At 37.0% G+C, this 21,624-nt stretch overlaps 1 protein-coding gene across 1 annotated transcript; it reads right to left on the reverse strand.

Annotated features, from left to right (window-relative positions):
• Nucleotides 1-355: 355 nt before the first annotated feature.
• LOC135622785 (suppressor of mec-8 and unc-52 protein homolog 1-like) lies at nucleotides 356-20,889 on the reverse strand. Its single transcript, XM_065124964.1, has 16 exons — nucleotides 20,459-20,889; nucleotides 13,556-13,766; nucleotides 12,596-12,748; nucleotides 11,489-11,537; nucleotides 10,490-10,573; nucleotides 10,285-10,388; nucleotides 8,616-8,702; nucleotides 8,477-8,530; nucleotides 7,783-7,878; nucleotides 7,108-7,235; nucleotides 5,103-5,229; nucleotides 4,948-5,007; nucleotides 4,745-4,852; nucleotides 3,074-3,174; nucleotides 1,971-2,022; nucleotides 356-705 (listed from the first exon to the last, which is right to left on the reverse strand). The coding sequence occupies exons 1-16, from the start codon at nucleotides 20,485-20,487 to the stop codon at nucleotides 607-609; spliced, it is 1,542 nt and encodes a 513-aa protein (XP_064981036.1). The 5' UTR covers nucleotides 20,488-20,889; the 3' UTR covers nucleotides 356-606.
• Between the last annotated feature and the right edge of the window lie 735 nt (nucleotides 20,890-21,624).

Below are 21,624 nucleotides of genomic sequence, written 5' to 3' on the forward strand. Positions count from 1 at the left end.
GTGGACTTCGAATCAGTCTCTATCAAAATTGGATCTCATATTGGCATTTAAATCAGTGATTATTTGAATTAGAGCATCCTCTTTATCTGCTTACATCCATATTATTTTTCTTATTCACACAAAACATATGCAAAGATTGGTGACTTCAGCAAAGAAAATGGATTTGGAGGATGATCACCAACCTTTATGCTACTGTTCACTGATTTATGAGTTCTTTCTTGGTGACATATAAACCTAAATAGTTCAAGGCTTCTATAGTATGTATCTGGTTTATAAACTAACAAATGTCTCCTGCAAGATTCTTTGGTCCTTTAGTTTGGAAGAGTTTTCTCTTAAGACTGATAAATCGGATATGTGAGCAACCAAAAAAATATTGTTCCATTGTTGTGTCTTCTGCTTTCCATCCTCAAGTGTAGGATTTTATGACCCTGGGACTTGCCTACAATCTCCAACAGGATTCTGGATGCTACTGATCATGACAGAACTGAGAAGGATCTTACAGCTCATAAATTCTACAAAGTCCTCTTAAAGAAGACCACAAGATTTTGATCAACAACAAGAACACAAGCTTCGAATAGAGACAGAATGAACATAAGACTGCAGGAATCAAGGTTTCCATATCTTCATTGCACAATCTTCACCATATGTGACAACCAAATTTCTGTGAGGGTGATGGGTTACACCAATCACTTCTTTGTCGTGAACCTGTGAGCAAAGACAATGCAGAAATTAAACAGACTATTATAATTAGATCATCGCCATCAATTGAGAACATGAAAATGAACCTTAGAAATCAAGGTGTGCATTCCAATAACCAGACCTACTCTGTTTCCATCTCATGTAAACTTTGTTGACCTAATAAGGTAGAGTCCTTGTTTTAAAATGTCAACTTCCAATCATCGGGTTCATTTCATTGACAGCTTAAAGCATAACAAACTATTCTTATGCTCATACCCCAATAACTTCAAAAAGTATTTCCAAGTTGTTCCTCAGGAGAGGAGGCAAGATACAGAAAACTTCTTTCTGAGCACAGAATTAAATTCTGATAGTGAAACTTATTATCTCAGAAAACAATTCAGTATTTCTTACTACATGAAGGAAACAAAAAAAAACTAAACAGCAGGAAAGTTCATAACTTTCTAGAAGTAGAAAAGCTGAAAAATTGTTCTTTCTACAATGTGTGATCTTGTTTTTGTTGTCTCGATTTACTAGACATCTATGTTTCTAACATATGCAGTATCCATGTATGATACATATCTCGGAGGAATCCTCAGATAAAAACAAGGTATATGACAGATACCTTTTTGTAGCATTTTTAAATTAGTTCTTAAGAAAAGGGGATCTAATAGGACACTTGGATGAAGTTCCTATATAGGGTATACTTTCTTTTAGCATTCCTGGAAAGGCATTTGTGCCATTGCATTGAGGAGGAGCTTTGAAACCCATCATCCTTAACTTCCACTCTCTTCGTCTTCCCTTACCTTCAGTCTCTTTTCTTCTTGTGACCACTGACCTCAAGGGAAGACGAAGAGAGTGGAAGTCAAGGTTGATGGGTTTCAGATGGAGAAGTGTGAAGCAGTGGAAAAATATGCCAGGAGAGTAGGCATAAATGGTGAAGTTGTTGCAGTGAGTCAGACCAAGATTACCAGATAGGCTAGAAATTCTCAAGGAATTGAAGATCTTTTTGGTTTTTCTATAAATAGTTTAGTGGCGTACTGGAGTCCAATATTGCAGTAATCTTCACACATCTTAAAGTCTTTCTACTCAACCTTTCCGAAATTTCCCAATCTACAGAAATAACATAGATAAGATACTTTCACATCTTGTGTTCTGGAACCCCATTTATAGCTTGGCTGTTTTCTAGCTTGAATGTTGCACATGATACTTCAATTAATTATCCCTATAACAACAAGAACATTGTGACTAAATGAATGAAAACATACCAAACAGCATAGACCAAGAACACTAACCTTCATTAGGTGTTCCAGCTTACCAGACTGGTGGCTAAAACAATACATATTCCTGCAGAGTACCAAGACATTAAAAAAATGATAAATTAGAAGTTTTTCTGCACTCAACAAAATAAGAGCAAAGACAACTAATAGTGAACAAAGTATCACCAAAAGCATCCAACAATTCCGTATGGAAAGCGAAAATAAAATAAAGTAAGCAATATCTCTTAGCTCCACTATAAGGGTTGAATTGAAAGAAAGGGCAGCAAGAAAACATCACTTTTTAGCATTTTAATACTGCAACCCCATGACAAGGGAAAACTGTGTATCATTCAGTATGTAATGGAACATACAACATTCAACAAGGAAAATAGAAATACTGACAACAAGAGTAAATAAAATATAGGCCACAAAAAGTATTTTATGTAGCATTATCTTCTAAATCCAACCAAATTGTCAGATTCAAATCACTTCCATATTTTTGCTAATATTTCTTGAAGCAGGATAGCATGAAGTATAAAACTCCAAAGGAATCTAACCAATGTCAATGATTTCTTTAATAACAAAAACTAGGGCATCTTGTCAGAAGCCAATACAAACTTTACATCTCCAAGAGGGGTTTCTCCAGCTATAAATGCATAAAATAAGGAGTATGATATCCAATTGTGTCCAAAGACACAAAATATTAGAAGATGAATATTCTACACATTCTCACAATATCAGCAATATCAACCAGATCCACAAACTTCAAATGTATCTTAATAAAAAACCTAAAATTGATGTCCTTCATTTATCATAGTAATATTAGAATTCACCAATCAAAATAAGGAGAAGACTAAAATTCACAATAAGAGGTAAATTACATTAAATACCATTAAATATTGTTTTGTGTGTTATCAGAGGATATATCTAACCCATCGTCCCATGCCCATTTTTCAATTCTGTTTTTGCCAAACCATGTAACCATGTGTCCTCAACCAAGCCTAGTTGCATATCAGATTAGGTGGGTGACAAGTTTAATTTAGGAAAGGGAAGAAAAATAGATCTATAACTGAAGAATTGAAAATAACAAAGGCACTAAACAGGAAAGTATAGAAAGTCACAAGAAGTGTTTCTCATACATGTCTTCACCAACACAGTAGATCCATTCTCCTTTTGGGGAAACGCAGGCTGCAACAAAATCTCCCCCTTCTCTCTTCCCAGAGGAGAAGCTTTTTACAACCTGTGAGCACATCAATCGATTTTTCTTTAGATATGTACCACAATGTGTTAACATTCAAAAAACCGAGCCAATTAAAAATGTGAGAAATATAAAATATAGGAGACCTATGACTACATACGCATAATATGAATGCTCAAATTGAAGCATTTCAATAAGTTGCTACTCTCAGCTCGTGTCAGTCGGTATATAACAGTATCTGGTTATGTGCCATATTATTTAGGTCCAATCTCTCTGGATGAACATATCAGCAGTATTGCATTGAGAAATGACCAGATTTGCTCTTTGGACTTCATTTTGGGATTAGGATGTGTTGATCACAAACAATAACAATCATTCATTCTCTGGCTTCAAAACTGAGGATTATCATGCCACACAGCATAGATGGAATGTAATTATGACAGTTATTTGCAATTCTGCACACACTGAGGTATGAACATAGGCATTGGCCAAATTTATGGCATATGCCAATTGGCATAAGAGCATGCCGATGGCAAGACATGGTTGACAAATAGCTCGACATTCCATGGACATTCTCTTTGATGACATATCTCAAATCAGATAAAAAGAGAACTCCACTCTTCTCTCCGCTCCTACTATCTTTCTAGGAGATTCCACTTAACTTTGTATGTAGACTTTCATTTTGATGGTTGCTTGATCACAAAAGAAAAATAATAATGCACGACATTTGAATATGTTCGCAACATTGGGCTACACATTTCCATCATTGCATCAATCCAAAAGGTTTTGCTATGTAACTTCTTGCAATTACTGAAAAAATCATGAGATCAGAACATTAAATTCATCATCTTCATAAGCAAGGAGTTCTTACTAAGATCCCTGAGAAAGTACCTTTTCTGTTAGTATCACAACACTTTTGACATTTTCGTATCATCAATTTCGTAAATGCAATTGTTTTTATCTACTGTTTGCTTAAACTCTGACCATAGGATCGGGATAGACTCTGAATGACCAGGGCTCTTAATTCAATAAATGGTGGCATACGATGATTGTTCTTATTGAAGACAACCATGTTTCTGCTGAACTTTGGCAGAGTCTACTCAGAGCCTTTATGTCAAGTTATGCGGATTTTAGTTGTTCAGTAAACTTCTGTGCTAAAACAAATTGTAAACTTTTCAATGTGTTTTGTTTGTCTTCCAATTTTTATAATCTGTCTGATCATACTTAATTTAACATTTGTATATTATAAATACTACAGATTGAGGTCCTTATGTTGTTCACAAATGTATAGAAATAACAAATATTTATAATCTAAGCTTTTTCCAAATTCTTGATTGCCACTTTACCACTCTGTCAAAGTTTGTAAAGCTTGAATATTCTAGTACCATGCAATCAAATTCTTCACCATATATTTCTTCATCACAGAACACAAAAAGCTAGTAGAACAACTTATCCAATTCAATGTGTACACAACAAGCCTGAATATTCTAGTACCAAATGACGACATATATAGACCTACTTCCAAAAGATTATGAGATGGTTCTAGCGCAAATGAAAGATATATTTGAAATGTCATTACTAAGTAGCAGGAGTTGCCAAGTAGCACAAATACCTGTCCTTGAAGAGTCATCAAGTATACTGAAGATGTCTTATTGCAAACTATAATATGCTCAGCATTTTTGGGGAACAAATGAACAGAGTTCACAGATGCATCACCTCCCTGGAAGAGCAGATGAACATGTTGACAAATGAATCGCTGAAAATAAAATTGTTCATATGAGATGGAAGGCAAAGTATAAAAGATCCAAAGAATACTCTTAATGGAGGTGGTGGCTTGAAGGTCTGTAGACAATCTGTGCTCTTCACGTCCCACACCTGGCCCAAAACACAAAAAAACATTGAAGTACTGGATGAGATCATAAAAGTGAAAGAATGTGCACCAAAGAGTTGAAAAATAATACTGTTGGTACCTTCACGGTACAATCACTGGAAGCTGTAATAACACGGCTGCCATCATTTGAGAAAATTGCATCATTTACATAAGAAGTGTGACCTCTGAATTCTTTTAATAACTTCCCAGATTTAAGGCCGTGGATTCTGCCATGGAAATGAATCAGAGTTACAAATGGTTATCATTCATAACCAATGTAAGAAAGTTTTAAGAAACAAACACAACATATTTGCCAAATAGAAAAATCTTAAATCTGATATATGTTGGACAAACCCATGGCTGCAGCTCATACGCGTCAAGGATTGCTTAACACAATTTCACCAACCTTAGTCGAAATAAAAGACAGTGGCTACACAAATTTATCCAGGCATATGGAAAAGCTTAACTTCACAGATAGAAGCACACAGGAAAACTTTGTTCTTATATAAATCTGTCTGGCTTTGAAAGGGCCCAGCAACTTTACAGGGCTGTGGAGAGGTGATACAACACAACAAAACCCCTCAAAAGCTAAAACTGTAAACCCCTCAATTCAATTTAAGTTATTGTGAAATATGCTATTAGACCAGGTTGTTCAAGTTAAATGTCCCAATGGCTAGTTTGTTGAATAAAACACACAACAGCTATTTAGCTGAAGATCCACTTTCTTCTCTATACAATTTAGCTGAAATATAAATATATAGTTTCAATTTACAACTGATCCCTATTCAATGCTAGTTAAGAAAACAAAGACATCAGGAACAGCATAGAGATAGAGGCATCAGTAGGGCAATTCCTAGAAAGTTCATCCATCACAATGGAACATATAAATAATTTTAACACTTGGCAAAATGCTGCAATTGGGAACCGAATCTCACTTTCCATTGTCCTGGCACTAACAATAAATCAATAATAAATACTTTAAATCTAATAAATTACCTATTGAATCCCTTTCTTCTCTAAAACACACTATATTTAATCTTAGTGTCTATGATAGGATTCAAAATCTTTAAAAAAGGATTAGAAATGATAAATTTCTTGTAGAAGTTATGATTGATAATTGTGAATATTCTAAAGAGGATAAGATATAAAGAGGAGACTATTCTCGATATCATATAATGCTATCCATGAATGTCACACATAGTGCGGAGTATAGAAGTCAAGATAGATAATTATCACAATGTAGCAACTACAAAATTAAAAGAAATTTGATGTGTGTATTACTAAAATTTTTTCTTTACTTGTTGATACGGATTGGTATTTACTGTTCTAATGATCAACTGGTACATGGATAAGGTGGTCACCAGGTCCCACCTAAAAAATCAGAACGATACTGAACTACATTAAATGATAAGCCTACTACCTGACACCAGTACCTAGTCTCTTTTTTAATTCTGATATTCATCAATTATCTTTGTTTTTTTTTCTTCTCTCGCTCTTTTCCTATCAGGCTCTCTATATCTCCACCACATCATCAACACCTCTTCCTCTCTGGTGCGTCATCGCCACCTCCCTTTCATCCGAATTGCTGCCTCGTACTCCTATGATATGCATCACTGCCTCTTCCAAATGGAATCCATCCTCCTCCCCTCTTCTCTTTTCCTTTTTCTCCAGTCCGGGTAGTACCAACCCATAGTTCAGTATGCTGCCCCATATCCATAACATGCCAGTTCAGCCATCAGATGTATCAATACCAGAACGAGACTTAATTCATAAGAATTACAAAAAAAAAGTTCTTGTTGAACTACTCAAGCTTCTCCTATAGTTGATGAAGGCAACTCATAGATTCCTTGCCATTTCAGGGAATATTCCATTGAGTAGTCAAACAAAAATAAAAAATTCATTAATGATTGACTTCTTATCGTTAGATCAAATTAGCTTCAGAAAACTACTACTCATTTGTTTCTCTCCTAAGATAAAAGGGGAAAATCACTTGTAAACTTGCTTCAGAATCATTCAGACTGCCATGCAATATCAAGAGCATACAAAAAAGTCAAACTAAAGATAAATGATGATGAAATACAAGTTCACAAAGTGGTTCTGAAAACCTTGCTGTACTGTCAAAGGATGCACTCAAAAGCTGGCTGCCATCACGAGAAAACACAATACTTGTTACACCTTGAGAATGTGCTCGCTCAAGGCGTCTCAAGCATTGACCTGTTCTAATACGCCAAACCTGTGGAAAAAGTTTACCAAATTTATCAAGTTCAATAAGGCATAAATGAAAAACAGAAAGAGCAACAACTAAATAAATGCTTGACCAGTTCAAGAACCAACCTAAGAATTTGGACATAAGTTGGTAGAAACGATGTTCCAACTAGGAAAGAATTGATCTGTCACTTTACTGACGATCAAAAATCAAGAGAAAGATAAATCTGAAGATGAGAAGGTTCTTCACCTCCAAAAACATCAAAGGACACAAATGCAATGAGGTAGTTCATGAATGTAGCAGCTGTTTGTGATATTGGCCATATAATACACCCTATCAATGTCCATTGCGCCCAAGGATGATGAGAAATTCCATAGAAAGTAGTTTAATTAAAAAAACAATTCTTTTACTAATGAAATTTTCACTTGGCAAAAAAAGTTCCAAAGTAGATGAAAATCAAAAGGGGAAAAAAACTATTCTAGCTTACAACAAGCAGTACTACAATAGCTAGATTAAAGTCATTGGACTAAGCTTCAAGCACATGAAAAGTACATACACAGTTGATGTATTATACCTTAATTTTTCCATCCTGTGATCCAGATGCCAGCATTTCTGAATCCCGACTAAAATCAACACAAAGCACAGCATCATCATGCATCATAAAAGCATCCTGTACCCATTAAGGAGCGGTCAGCAGATTTATAAAGGCATGATTTGAGATTAAACAATCATGTTATGCAGAAGGAAAATTGCTTACAAATACTATTTCAACAATATGACAGAGACGAAAACTAGTTTTCATCAGCATATACCAGCCACATGATGTTCATATATATCAAATCAGCTTCCATAGGAAAGAATATTAAAGATCAAGGTTAAAGGAAAAGAATTTTCTCTTCCAGAGATTTCCTTTTTGCTAGCATAAATTATAATTAGGAGTCCAGTTAACAATCTTTGATGATATATAGAGTTATGATATATTCTTAATAAAACTTTGAATTCTCTATTGCCCAATGATCATCATTATCTCTTCTCCTGACTCCTATAAAATTTGCCCAACTTACAACTCTTCATCTTTCCTATTGAAGTATTCATCTCCTCCAACCTTCACTCCCTTTATCATATTTTTTAATATAAAATTTTAATGCCTTATAAACATATCAAGTATGTTAAGTTATAACCACATTGCTCAGAAATAAACACTACAACAAATCACAGAAAAGTATGTTTTCCTTGATATGATGACAACTGCAGGCTTACTGACTCACATCAGCTTGATACTGCAGATCCTTCTTAAGCTTCCCACTAATATAATCCCAAACCTGAACATAATGTACAAGTCAAAAGAGATGCAATTTTCCACAATACCATAGCATCAGAAACTGAAAAATGAATTGGAAATTCTACCTCAATAAATCCATCAACTGAGCATGAAACTAGGTACTGACCATCAGGCGAAAATCGAGCACATTCCGGATGACTTTTCTTTCCAAACTGAAATGAACCAGATGATAAATTGGAGTTCATACAGAAGAATTTTTTAACTCTTAGCATTCAAAATATAGGTCTGCATCTAGACATTCCACCAAAAGATAGTGCCTACAAAAACTTTACAGCACAAGGTGATGAGGAAAACCACCACACCAATTCCATAGCACCATGTAACTGTAAGCACAACATATGGAATAAATTCTTTCATATACTAGATCAAGCAAGATCAACTGCAATATTATGATTAAAAAAAGAAAGTTATGAGAATAAAATTATGTCCAAGATATTTGCTATTACAAAATAATCTCTAGGAAGACTGAGTCCAGTGAGATTTAAGTTGAGGATGACTACCAAAATGGAACATAATCAACAGACAAGTAATATATCAAATATTTTGTCAAAGAGTATTTGTATTAGTCTGATCACAAACGGAAACTCTTTCCTCATCTTCCAAAAGTGGCCCATTATGACAAAATAAAGCTAATCCCCTTAACAGTTTCCCAGCAACTGCAGCTAATCTAGAATGCTAACATATCTAGACAACCAACCAAAATTAATATGCATGCACCATGGATTTAATCCAACATGAATGTTGCTACTTATTAACACAACTTGAACTGTTAAAGCCTAGTTCCTACAGACTCTTTGGAAGGACAAAAAAATCTTCAACTAATGCTCAAATGCAAACAAATTTGACCTTGAATTTCTATGAACAACCCATGCATGCTATAAGTAGCACTAGGATTGTCTTATAAGCCATCACCATGATTGATTCTTGTATGATTTTTATAGACACTAACTCCTGCATCATAATATTATATGAACAATGTCGAGGTATTACATCAAACAGTGTACCACCCATAGAGGCATTAAATACTGGTCCAAGCCAGGATGAAGCAATTGACAACCTATATCAGGGCACACACAAAACCAACCTTAGACCAGGTATTAATGATGTTTTGGTTGGTTTGGCCTTAAATTGATTACGGACAGACTACTTATTTGGACTTTGATTGATTTCTGCGAAAAAATTGACTAAAGCATCATTAGATTCATTCCATATCTAACCCATTACATTGCACCTAGAGACTATCACCAAAAGTAACTTAACTAGACTTGCCCTACTACTAGCATGCATGTGCAGTTGAATGACATCTACGAAGATCTGACTGTACATACATATTTTGCCATCTCTCACACTGTCTATATATAAACACAAATTTGTTAAAGGACACAAGTTGAGAAGGCAAGAAAGCAAAAGAAACTAAGATGTTCTTGTTTAAAATAAACACTCCAGTGCAGAATCAGTTCTTGTTGCTCAGAGCCTGAGACAATAGTAGAAGAATTCTACACTTTTGCTTTGACCTTTTTGTGTGTTCTTGAATATGACAAGATTTACATAAAACAATGGTAGTAAAATCATACAGAGTTTGCATTAAAAAAAAATCATACGAAGTTTATCAAAAATAACAACATACTAAAAAAGCTTTAACAAAAACTGCTATTTACTCGAAAAAGATGAGTCTACAAGGTTGCATGATGCAATTAATCAGATTTTTTACACATGAAATGGACTAAATAATACCTTAATTGGGTGCCCAAGGGTTGTCGGATATATATCATCTTCATCTTGCTTCATTGCAGCTGTTCCTCGGAACAAGTCAAATTGAGTGCCTGGTGGCAACAATCCTGAGATATGTGATAGGAAAACATATGCTTCAGCCATGAAAGTCAATACCATTGAAAGCCAACAAGGCTTGGACTAGTTCAAGTAAATTCCAAAGTTGTACCTTGATGTTGTTGCCACTTCAGAGCCTGACCGATCAATGCCATCAATCGAGATGGTGGTACAACAGATACTTCAGCAGCAAGAGCTGAAAAGTAAATTCCAAAGAGAGAAAAATTAGTGTAGGAATTAATATGATACATCATCACCAACAACATAGATGATCAGAACTGTCCTAACAAACTTAAAAAAGCAAGAGCTTACATAGCAGATAAACTATGACCAAAATAAATTCTTCCATAACCAATGAGGCAATTGCAAGTCACCTTATGAAGAACAGACATAAATATGTTATAGACCAATGCCAATAGGCCCAATACTGCTAATCATAGAAAAGTAGGAAAACACATAGCATGGACATGGCACCTAATAACTACATTAGTTATATATACTAATATATGATGCATATACGAAGATATGTTTACACAATTTAAGATCACCATATTCGTACTTATAACAAGCATAATAATCATTCATATACTTAGCAGTTAGCACTGCCAGAAGCCCTATATATATAAAGTCCACATTTGCCAGAAGCCCTTTCTAGATGAAAAAAAAGACCTTCAATATTTCATATATCAATATTAATAAACGTAGACAGTGCACATGACCTATCATGTTTTTAAGTATTTAGCATGCTTGGGAAGTGTCTTATAAGTATCAGTGTGCCACACCAACACAACATGAACATCACAAGAATTTTCGTAAGTGTCAATGCTTCATAAAAATAAATTTCATTGTCTAAGAAACAACAATGGCCATTGAATTCGAAAGAAATTACATAAGCGTACTGCTGTTAAAATATTACCTGCTTTTATATTTTAAGATTTAATAAATTCATATAATACTATATAACACAATGTAATTGTGATTCTTAATAGATAATGATAAGACCAGAAAAAGCTGATAAAGTGATTCTGGCAAAAATAAATTCTAGAAAATCAATATGTGAGATCTAACACCAAAATACATAGGAAGATTAGTTCAAATGGCAAATTGACACCTTGAGCAATTTGTGCACGGCGCTTCTCCTTAGTTGACTCCTGATATGCCTATTACATTGAAGAAGAATGCATGATTAGAAATAGAATAGTCAGGTACAGTTTGATAGTTATCAAGGACTGCAAACAAAACGAGTTGTAAAGCAAATAAATATTCCATGCTTTATCCATCAATGACTGCAAATAAATGTTCCAGATAATCCCTGCTTTCTGTTGCTACAATCTTTTATACATCTATCTCAGTGCAAGTGAAACCCACTGTTAGATCAGGGAGGGCGATGATGATCACTATAATGCAAATCCATGGCTGTACATTCTGACCATAGTAACAGGGTTAAACTCACAATGACAAAGGCATTTTGTCCAGTTTTGATTTTTTGAACAAAGAAAGAATATGCATCCTTGCAAGGTCCACTTGTATCCATGTTAGACTACACTTAATTGATGCATTTAGACATTTCCTTGAACATGTTAATGATGTACTAATTTCTCAGCACATTCTTTAGGCACTAAACCAGGAAGTTTTCATGGTCTCAATATTTCCTACCAAATCTTCCAGGCAATATGTTGGAACCAAATAATAAGAAAAAGCAACAGCTCTTCCGAAAGAAACAGAAATCATGTTCCCTTGATCAGAAGTATAAATTCTTGATATACGTATGAAATGTGAAATTTTAGAACCTGTCAATGCAATCACCAAGCTTAAAAATTCTAGAGATTAAATTTGTAATAGTTTAGTATTACAGCAGTCAATGGAACTTCACAATTTCTCTCTCATGAATGCCTTCATCTCTAAAACAGTTGCGCTCAACTACTGTCCCTTTCTAACCAGAAACTACCACTATTGCATTATAAGCTTGTCCAAAAAGTTCTATAACATGTTTCATACTTTTCATCTAGGTTGCCAGGCGAGGAAAAAGTTAAGCCTAATGTCCTGAATCTTGTCCTCACTTTTTTTGCACAGTGAAAACTTAAATGCACATAAGAGAATATATTAAGAAGCAAGAGATCACAATAGCATTTTAGTGGGTAACAGCACAGGATATGCTCATAAAAGGAATTACAGGATGTAAATCACTGCATATTATAAATAGCTAATATATGCAAACCTCATTGGGGTCAAAATATGTCCGGACTAAGAGATGCTCAAGACGTAAGTATCTCTCAGGTTGCTCTTGCTTCATTATTCCCATAACCTGAGTTTGTCTAAGAATAGCACGAGCAGTGTCCAACTCCCGAAGCTCAATCATTTCTAACACAATCTGCCACAGAAGAAAAATTAAATATAAGAGCTGGTCTCACAAACAAAATCAACTGTCTCCAAAAATCAGATAAATACTGCAAACATAAAGAAAGCTATTAAATGAACATAGAAGAGATAACTAGCTTAAGACCTCAACATGTAAACAAATAAAAGAAACAAATGAAAGTAAAACATAAGTTTCAAGCATGCTAATCTTATCTGCAATGTCCGGCTTGATGGGATAACTGACCTATTAGCTTGAAACCTCAACATGTAAACAAATAAAGGAAACAAATGAAAGGAAAGCATAAGCTTCAAGTGTGCTAATCTTATCTGTCATGTTAGGCTTAATGGGATAACTGACCTATTAACTTGATGAGCTTAAACCACTGGCTCAAGACGCTTAAACTATTAGTCCTATATAACCTTTAACAATCAATTGAAGTCTCGTCACACTTATAATGTGGAATTAAACTGGGGGTGTTCCATTATTCATGTCTAAATAGAAGCAAATTTGGATTACATTACACTGATCTTTAAGGATTTCACAAATAATCCCATCAGAGTAGCCATTCAAATAAAAAGAAAGAATCATTGGATTATAATCTGCAGATCTTAGGCCAAGAAAAGAACACTGAGCACGACAGTCTCACAGCTACTCTCTTTCCAAGTCTATGACAGAAGCCAAGCAATGATCAGTTATTTAACATTAAACAGAGTAGACAAGTAAATTCATCCGAAGTTACAATCTCAAAAAGAAAAAGAGCAAGTGTTTAGATAAATCGGTTTAGAAAAGAGGCACATGCACAAAGTTCAAGTTACAAACCTGTTCATAGAGGTCCTCCAAGTTCTTTCTTGGAAGTTTAAGCTGTGCCACTTGAGGCAAAATTGCATCCCATCTTCCACTATTAATATCAGCAACAAATGTTTCAAGGCTGTCTACTGTGTTTAATGAAACTTGGCACTCACTCTGCAATGTCTGGAAGGTTTGGTGTAATGAATTTTCTTTGCAGAATTGTAGAACAATTTTGATTACACTGCAAAAACAAATGATAAGCCATTGTGAATTCAGAAACTGCAAATATTTAACAAGGACAGACCTATCAAGAGTAAATAAATATTGTAATTTTGTTTGGTGAAGATGAAATAGCTCTACATATATCTCATTCTACGGGAGTTTATTACAGACATCGTAGAACAACTTTCTTCTTTCTGTAAAGTTGAAAGAGAAAAAACAAGGAAGATAAATCTGCCAGTGGTTTTCTTCTAACTGATGTGCTAGTCAAAAAACACGCAAACAAAGCATCACTAAGAAAAGCCCATTATCTTAAAAGCATCAACACCCAAAGATTAAGGTAAGATTCTGTTAGAACCCTTGCAGATTCTAAACTTGGGATTGATCTCTTTAGGGGATCGGCCTCCTTGGAACTCTATAGGGGTTCCTCCCTCCAAGTTGCTGCTCAAAGGCTGCAGAAAAGATTCATCTATTGCTTAACAAAAGAGGATGAATACATGGCTATTTATAAGGTTTCTAAACCCTAACTCCAAATAGGACTCCTACTCAAGACTCCTATTCTTTTACAACTTCTAATTCTTCTCTAAAAAATAACCTCCAATCCCTAGCCGGCCTCTTTACCTCTTTAATAGGGGTCGGCTTAGGTAGGTTTTACATGAATGTCCCTCTCAATTAGGACTCTCCTAGATAGAATCCTAACAGACCCGCCCTCTTCAAATCAACATTGTCCTCAAGGCTGAGATTCCATAAACTTAGGGAACCGGGTCTTCAGCTCCTCATATGGTTCCCATGTGGCGTCTTCAAGTGGTAAATTATTCCAATGCACTAGTACTTCAGTAGAGGGACGTCGACGACGCATCACGATCCTGCGATCGAGGATGGCTTGTGGTTGGGCTTGAATAACTCCATCCTCAGTGGTGTTGGGTAGTTGGATCTGGGGTGACTCGTGTTCTCCCAACTTGGGCTTCAAGCATGACACGTGGAAGACATGGTGAATTTTGGCATCCTCAGACAATTTAAGTTTGTACGTCATGGCTCTAATACGCTCTGTGATCTGATAGGGCCCATAAAAATGTGGGGATAGCTTCATGGAGGCTCGAGTGTTGATGGAGAGTTACTTGTATGGCTATAGGCGAAGATAAACCCAATCTCCTACTGAAAATTCTCTTTCATTTCATCATGTGTCGGCTTGCTGCTTCATTCTGGCTTGAGCGGTAGACAGATTATCCTTTAACAGTTGTAGGAGTTTGTCCCTGTCAATCAATTCTTGGTCGACCTGATCTACCTTGGCCGAGCCAATTACATACTTTGGAATCACAGGAGTCGGCCGACCATACAATGCTTCATAAGGTGCACATTTTGTAGATGAATTATATGTAGTATTATACCACCATTCAGCCCAGGGAAGCCATTTCGCCCACTCATTTGGTCAGTCGCTGGCGAAACACCGAAGGTACGTCTCTAAACACCCGTTTACCACCTCTGTTTGGCCGTCATTTTGTGGATGATATGCTGTGCTCATCTTGAGTTTGGTGTCTTGTAACTGAAATAACTCGGTCCAAAATTTACTGGTGAAGATCCTGTTACGATCACTTACAATGGACCTTGGCATCCCATACAGTTTAACAATATTTTCTATGAAAATCTGGGTAATACTAGCAGCAGTGTAGGGATTTCTCACAGCACAAAAATGAGCATATTTCGTAAGTTGATCAACCACCACGAGAATTGTGCTTTTACCTTTGGAAGGTGGTAGCCCTTCGATGAAGTCCATGGAGATGTCAGTCCACACCGAGTCTAGTATGGGTAGTGGTTATAGCTTTCCTGGATTTGCCACTGTTTCACCCTTGTGTTGTTGACATACATCACATTGTGTCACATATTCAGCAATAATTTTTTTCATCCCTCTCCAATAAAAAAATTGCTTCACTCTTTTGTAGGTTCTCAAGAATCCAGAGGGCCCTGCTGAAGGTGTAGAGTGCATTTCATGCAGGATGATTGTGATGCAAGAGGAGTCATGTATAAGCACAATGCGACCTTTATAGCGTAGATCCCTCGAATCCGAAGTGTAGTGGGCTATTGCACTTGGATCCTCCTCCAATTTTTTTATAATGTTGCTGATCTCTGGATCCTTCTTTCATTCTTCCCTAATGTCCTCGAGGAGACTGGTGGTAGGAACGGAGATGGCTGAAACCTTAGCTTGCTCAGGTAGCCGTGAGAGTGCATCTGCAACAACGTTTTCTTTCCCCTTTTTGTAAATAATTTCATAATCAAATCCAAGAATTTTGGTTACCCATTTTTGTTTCTCAGAGGATGATATCTTTTGCTCCAAAAAGTACTTGTGGCTTCTATGGTCGGTTTTAATTTGAAATCGCCGACCGATCAGGTAGGGTCTTCACCTTGTTACTGCATGCACAATGGCGAGCATCTCCTTATCATATAATGACATGTTTTGATGGGAGAGAGACAATGTCTTGTTAGTGTTCGACCATTGGAGTAGTCGACCATCTTGCATGAGAACGACTCCAATTCCGACTCCAGATGCGTCGGCCTTAATGATGAAGGATCGACTGAAATCTGGTAGCGCTAGCACCAGCGTCGTTGTTATGGCTGCCTTAAGTTTGTCGAAGGCAACGGAGGCTTTGTTCGACCATTGGAATACATCTTTTTTTAATAGAGAAGTGAGGGATGCGCTGATCTTCCCATAGTCCTTAACAAATTTTCGGTAGTAGCCCGTTAGTCCAAGTAACCCGCGCAGTAATTTCACGTTTGTAGGTTTTGGCCAGCCTTGCATTGCCTCAATTTTTGTTGGGCCTACCGTCACTCCTTCTGATATTATATGCCCAAGGTACTCTACTTTTTACTGGAGAAAGCTGCACTTTGGTTGCTTAACAAAAAGAGTATTCTCCCAAAGGATCATCAAAACAATCCGTAAATGCTGAAAGTAAGTCTCAAGAAAAAAATTGTAAATGAGAATATCATCGAAAAATACCAACACAAATTTACGAAGAAAGCTCCGAAATATATCGTTCATGAGACTTTAAAAGGTTGAAGGAGCATTAGTGAGTCCAAAAGGCATTACTAAGAATTCAAAATGGCCATCATGTGTGCGGAATGCAGTTTTTGGCTATTTATAGGGTTTCTAAATCCTAACTCCTAATAGGATTCCTACTCAAGACTTGGAGGCTTTGTTCGACCATTGGAATACATCTTTTTTTAATAGAGAAGTGAGGGATGCGCTGATCTTCCCATAGTCCTTAACAAATTTTCGGTAGTAGCCCGTTAGTCCAAGTAACCCGCGCAGTAATTTCACGTTTGTAGGTTTTGGCCAGCCTTGCATTGCCTCAATTTTTGTTGGGCCTACCGTCACTCCTTCTGATATTATATGCCCAAGGTACTCTACTTTTTACTGGAGAAAGCTGCACTTTGGTTGCTTAACAAAAAGAGTATTCTCCCAAAGGATCATCAAAACAATCCGTAAATGCTGAAAGTAAGTCTCAAGAAAAAAATTGTAAATGAGAATATCATCGAAAAATACCAGCACAAATTTACGAAGAAAGCTCCGAAATATATCGTTCATGAGACTTTAAAAGGTTGAAGGAGCATTAGTGAGTCCAAAAGGCATTACTAAGAATTCAAAATGGCCATCATGTGTGCGGAATGCAGTTTTTGGCTATTTATAGGGTTTCTAAATCCTAACTCCTAATAGGATTCCTACTCAAGACTTGGAGGCTTTGTTCGACCATTGGAATACATCTTTTTTTAATAGAGAAGTGAGGGATGCGCTGATCTTCCCATAGTCCTTAACAAATTTTCGGTAGTAGCCCGTTAGTCCAAGTAACCCGCGCAGTAATTTCACGTTTGTAGGTTTTGGCCAGCCTTGCATTGCCTCAATTTTTGTTGGGCCTACCGTCACTCCTTCTGATATTATATGCCCAAGGTACTCTACTTTTTACTGGAGAAAGCTGCACTTTGGTTGCTTAACAAAAAGAGTATTCTCCCAAAGGATCATCAAAACAATCCGTAAATGCTGAAAGTAAGTCTCAAGAAAAAAATTGTAAATGAGAATATCATCGAAAAATACCAGCACAAATTTACGAAGAAAGCTCCGAAATATATCGTTCATGAGACTTTAAAAGGTTGAAGGAGCATTAGTGAGTCCAAAAGGCATTACTAAGAATTCAAAATGGCCATCATGTGTGCGGAATGCAGTTTTTGGCTATTTATAGGGTTTCTAAATCCTAACTCCTAATAGGATTCCTACTCAAGACTTGGAGGCTTTGTTCGACCATTGGAATACATCTTTTTTTAATAGAGAAGTGAGGGATGCGCTGATCTTCCCATAGTCCTTAACAAATTTTCGGTAGTAGCCCGTTAGTCCAAGTAACCCGCGCAGTAATTTCACGTTTGTAGGTTTTGGCCAGCCTTGCATTGCCTCAATTTTTGTTGGGCCTACCGTCACTCCTTCTGATATTATATGCCCAAGGTACTCTACTTTTTACTGGAGAAAGCTGCACTTTGGTTGCTTAACAAAAAGAGTATTCTCCCAAAGGATCATCAAAACAATCCGTAAATGCTGAAAGTAAGTCTCAAGAAAAAAATTGTAAATGAGAATATCATCGAAAAATACCAGCACAAATTTACGAAGAAAGCTCCGAAATATATCGTTCATGAGACTTTAAAAGGTTGAAGGAGCATTAGTGAGTCCAAAAGGCATTACTAAGAATTCAAAATGGCCATCATGTGTGCGGAATGCAGTTTTTGGCTATTTATAGGGTTTCTAAATCCTAACTCCTAATAGGATTCCTACTCAAGACTTGGAGGCTTTGTTCGACCATTGGAATACATCTTTTTTTAATAGAGAAGTGAGGGATGCGCTGATCTTCCCATAGTCCTTAACAAATTTTCGGTAGTAGCCCGTTAGTCCAAGTAACCCGCGCAGTAATTTCACGTTTGTAGGTTTTGGCCAGCCTTGCATTGCCTCAATTTTTGTTGGGCCTACCGTCACTCCTTCTGATATTATATGCCCAAGGTACTCTACTTTTTACTGGAGAAAGCTGCACTTTGGTTGCTTAACAAAAAGAGTATTCTCCCAAAGGATCATCAAAACAATCCGTAAATGCTGAAAGTAAGTCTCAAGAAAAAAATTGTAAATGAGAATATCATCGAAAAATACCAGCACAAATTTACGAAGAAAGCTCCGAAATATATCGTTCATGAGACTTTAAAAGGTTGAAGGAGCATTAGTGAGTCCAAAAGGCATTACTAAGAATTCAAAATGGCCATCATGTGTGCGGAATGCAGTTTTTGGCTATTTATAGGGTTTCTAAATCCTAACTCCTAATAGGATTCCTACTCAAGACTTGGAGGCTTTGTTCGACCATTGGAATACATCTTTTTTTAATAGAGAAGTGAGGGATGCGCTGATCTTCCCATAGTCCTTAACAAATTTTCGGTAGTAGCCCGTTAGTCCAAGTAACCCGCGCAGTAATTTCACGTTTGTAGGTTTTGGCCAGCCTTGCATTGCCTCAATTTTTGTTGGGCCTACCGTCACTCCTTCTGATATTATATGCCCAAGGTACTCTACTTTTTACTGGAGAAAGCTGCACTTTGGTTGCTTAACAAAAAGAGTATTCTCCCAAAGGATCATCAAAACAATCCGTAAATGCTGAAAGTAAGTCTCAAGAAAAAAATTGTAAATGAGAATATCATCGAAAAATACCAGCACAAATTTACGAAGAAAGCTCCGAAATATATCGTTCATGAGACTTTAAAAGGTTGAAGGAGCATTAGTGAGTCCAAAAGGCATTACTAAGAATTCAAAATGGCCATCATGTGTGCGGAATGCAGTTTTTGGCTATTTATAGGGTTTCTAAATCCTAACTCCTAATAGGATTCCTACTCAAGACTTCTACTTCTAACCAACTTCTAATAGGACTCCTACTCAAGACTCATATTCCTTTACAACTCCTAATTCTTCTCTAAGAAATAACCTCCAAACCCTAGCCGACCTCTTCACCTCTTTAATAGGGGTCGACTTATGTAGGTTTTACATGAATGTCCCTCTCAATTAGGACTCTCCCAGCTAGAGTCCTAACAGATTCACAACATGAGTGAGATGATAATAAATTTCTAGCTTAAGGTTTCACTGTGTATGCACAATTTATTAATCCGGGACTACCTCAAGGTCCTCTCAAAACTCTAGGAACTTGAAACAAGCTTCTTTAATATGACTTTAAATGATTCCACCAAATTTTATCTCCACTGTATAAAAAAATTCATTCTCCATCTAAATAAACCCAAATGCCATCCTCAACCATTTGTAGATCCCTCCTTTTGGTATAATCCGCCCACTTCTATCATTCCATGATGGAAAGAGCGACAAATGTGATTTCTTGGTGCCAAAACCTTAAACAAAATATCATTTATTAAGAGGCAAATGGACACAGCCTTACCCCTACAACCAGAGGGGAAACCCTGATAACCCAGGTTGCAAACCCTACGTCTTCTTTAAATTACAAGTGCATCACCCAAAAACCAAAACCATCAAATACAACTTTCCTCGTCTCCAATTTGAAGAATTACTGTCCAGGCATGGTCAAAACTGGTAGCTCCAATCCATCCCGGATTAAGTCAACTATTAGTGCTCACATAACACAGAGGAGGAGGCAATTGTCAAGATTCGAGAAAAGAAAATAAAGAAGTAGAACTTACTCCGGCGCTTCGATTTCCAGAGTCGACATGATCGAACTCCACGGAGATAACCGAGCCCTAACGATCAAAACTCTGGTCGAACCTCAGCCCAATCGAACAAGGTGCGGAACAGAGATCAGTTCGATCAAATAGGGTTCGGGATCCCCTCGTCCTAGCCCAGACAGCTCGCGTCCGGCTCGTTAGATGCTCAACAATCCCTTAAACGGCAATGCATCATCGTGGAACGCCGCAGCTCTGCGTCGTCGCTAGGCGGCGACAGCGAAGGACGAACTGTAGTGGCAGCGACGGCAGAGGAGGGAGTCAGCAGCGGTGACCTGGAGTCAGAGGATAGCCAACGGTGGTAGAAGAGGGCGGCCCCCTGGCAACTCCGGCGTAGAAGAGCCGGTGAGAAGGACACGATAGATTCGACCAAAGCAGGATTTTTTCTCCCTTTTAATGAGGAACGTATTTTTCCTTCTTCTTTATAAGGATAAATGCCTCTCACCGTTGGATTTAAATCAACGGCCGAAACTTATTGGACATACTCCTTCAGCTCTACGTGGGCCGACCGGTTTGGTTAGAGGCCCAACACAATTTATTGGACCGTCGGCTCACGGCCAGAAGAGGGATATTGTCCGGTCGAGGGTCGAGCCACATGGGCCAACCCGGCCCAACATTAGACATTATTGGACCGTCAACTTGCTTGACCAATATGCCCTTTCTAATGACTACAAATTACATCAGTTTTTCTCAAATCTATCTATTCTCATCTCCATTTATACACATCATTCTTTATATATCCATTGTCTCAAATTAACAAAGCGAATACTATATATTACTTAGGAAATTGAATGACAGCACAATAGAACGGTAAGCTGTGATGATCAAAATCATGTTTACTGATTCCGACAAAGTTCACCAACCAATCTAAACATTTACACCTGAAAGATCCACAAAGATAAGTTTTGGAAAGTTTGACCATGGAATAGACGCAGGTAGTCAACGTTTACCCAACAACCACAGCCTTGTGTGGTTGACTTCAGTTTTGTCCATGTCTGAACCCAGTGGTCTCATGAAACATGGTGAGGTTGCAACTTCCGTGCAGTTTCTTCCCAAAACCCTAACCAGGCTTGCATCTTCTCATATTACCCTGCAGAGTCTTTCTACTTGCATGTGCTGTGTATGTA

This window comes from Musa acuminata, chromosome BXJ2-9 (genome assembly GCF_036884655.1).
Source record: "Musa acuminata AAA Group cultivar baxijiao chromosome BXJ2-9, Cavendish_Baxijiao_AAA, whole genome shotgun sequence".
NCBI lineage: Eukaryota > Viridiplantae > Streptophyta > Magnoliopsida > Zingiberales > Musaceae > Musa > Musa acuminata.

Coding starts and splice junctions, on each gene's coding strand:
- LOC135622785 (XM_065124964.1), bottom strand. CDS start 20,487: ATGTCGACTCTGGAAATCGAAGCGCCGGA. Junction 10,389..10,489: donor GAAGTGGCAACAACATCAAG/GTACAACTTTGG, acceptor CACATATCTCAG/GATTGTTGCCACCAGGCACT. Junction 706..1,970: donor AGCTGGAACACCTAATGAAG/GTTAGTGTTCTT, acceptor CTTTGCTCACAG/GTTCACGACAAAGAAGTGAT.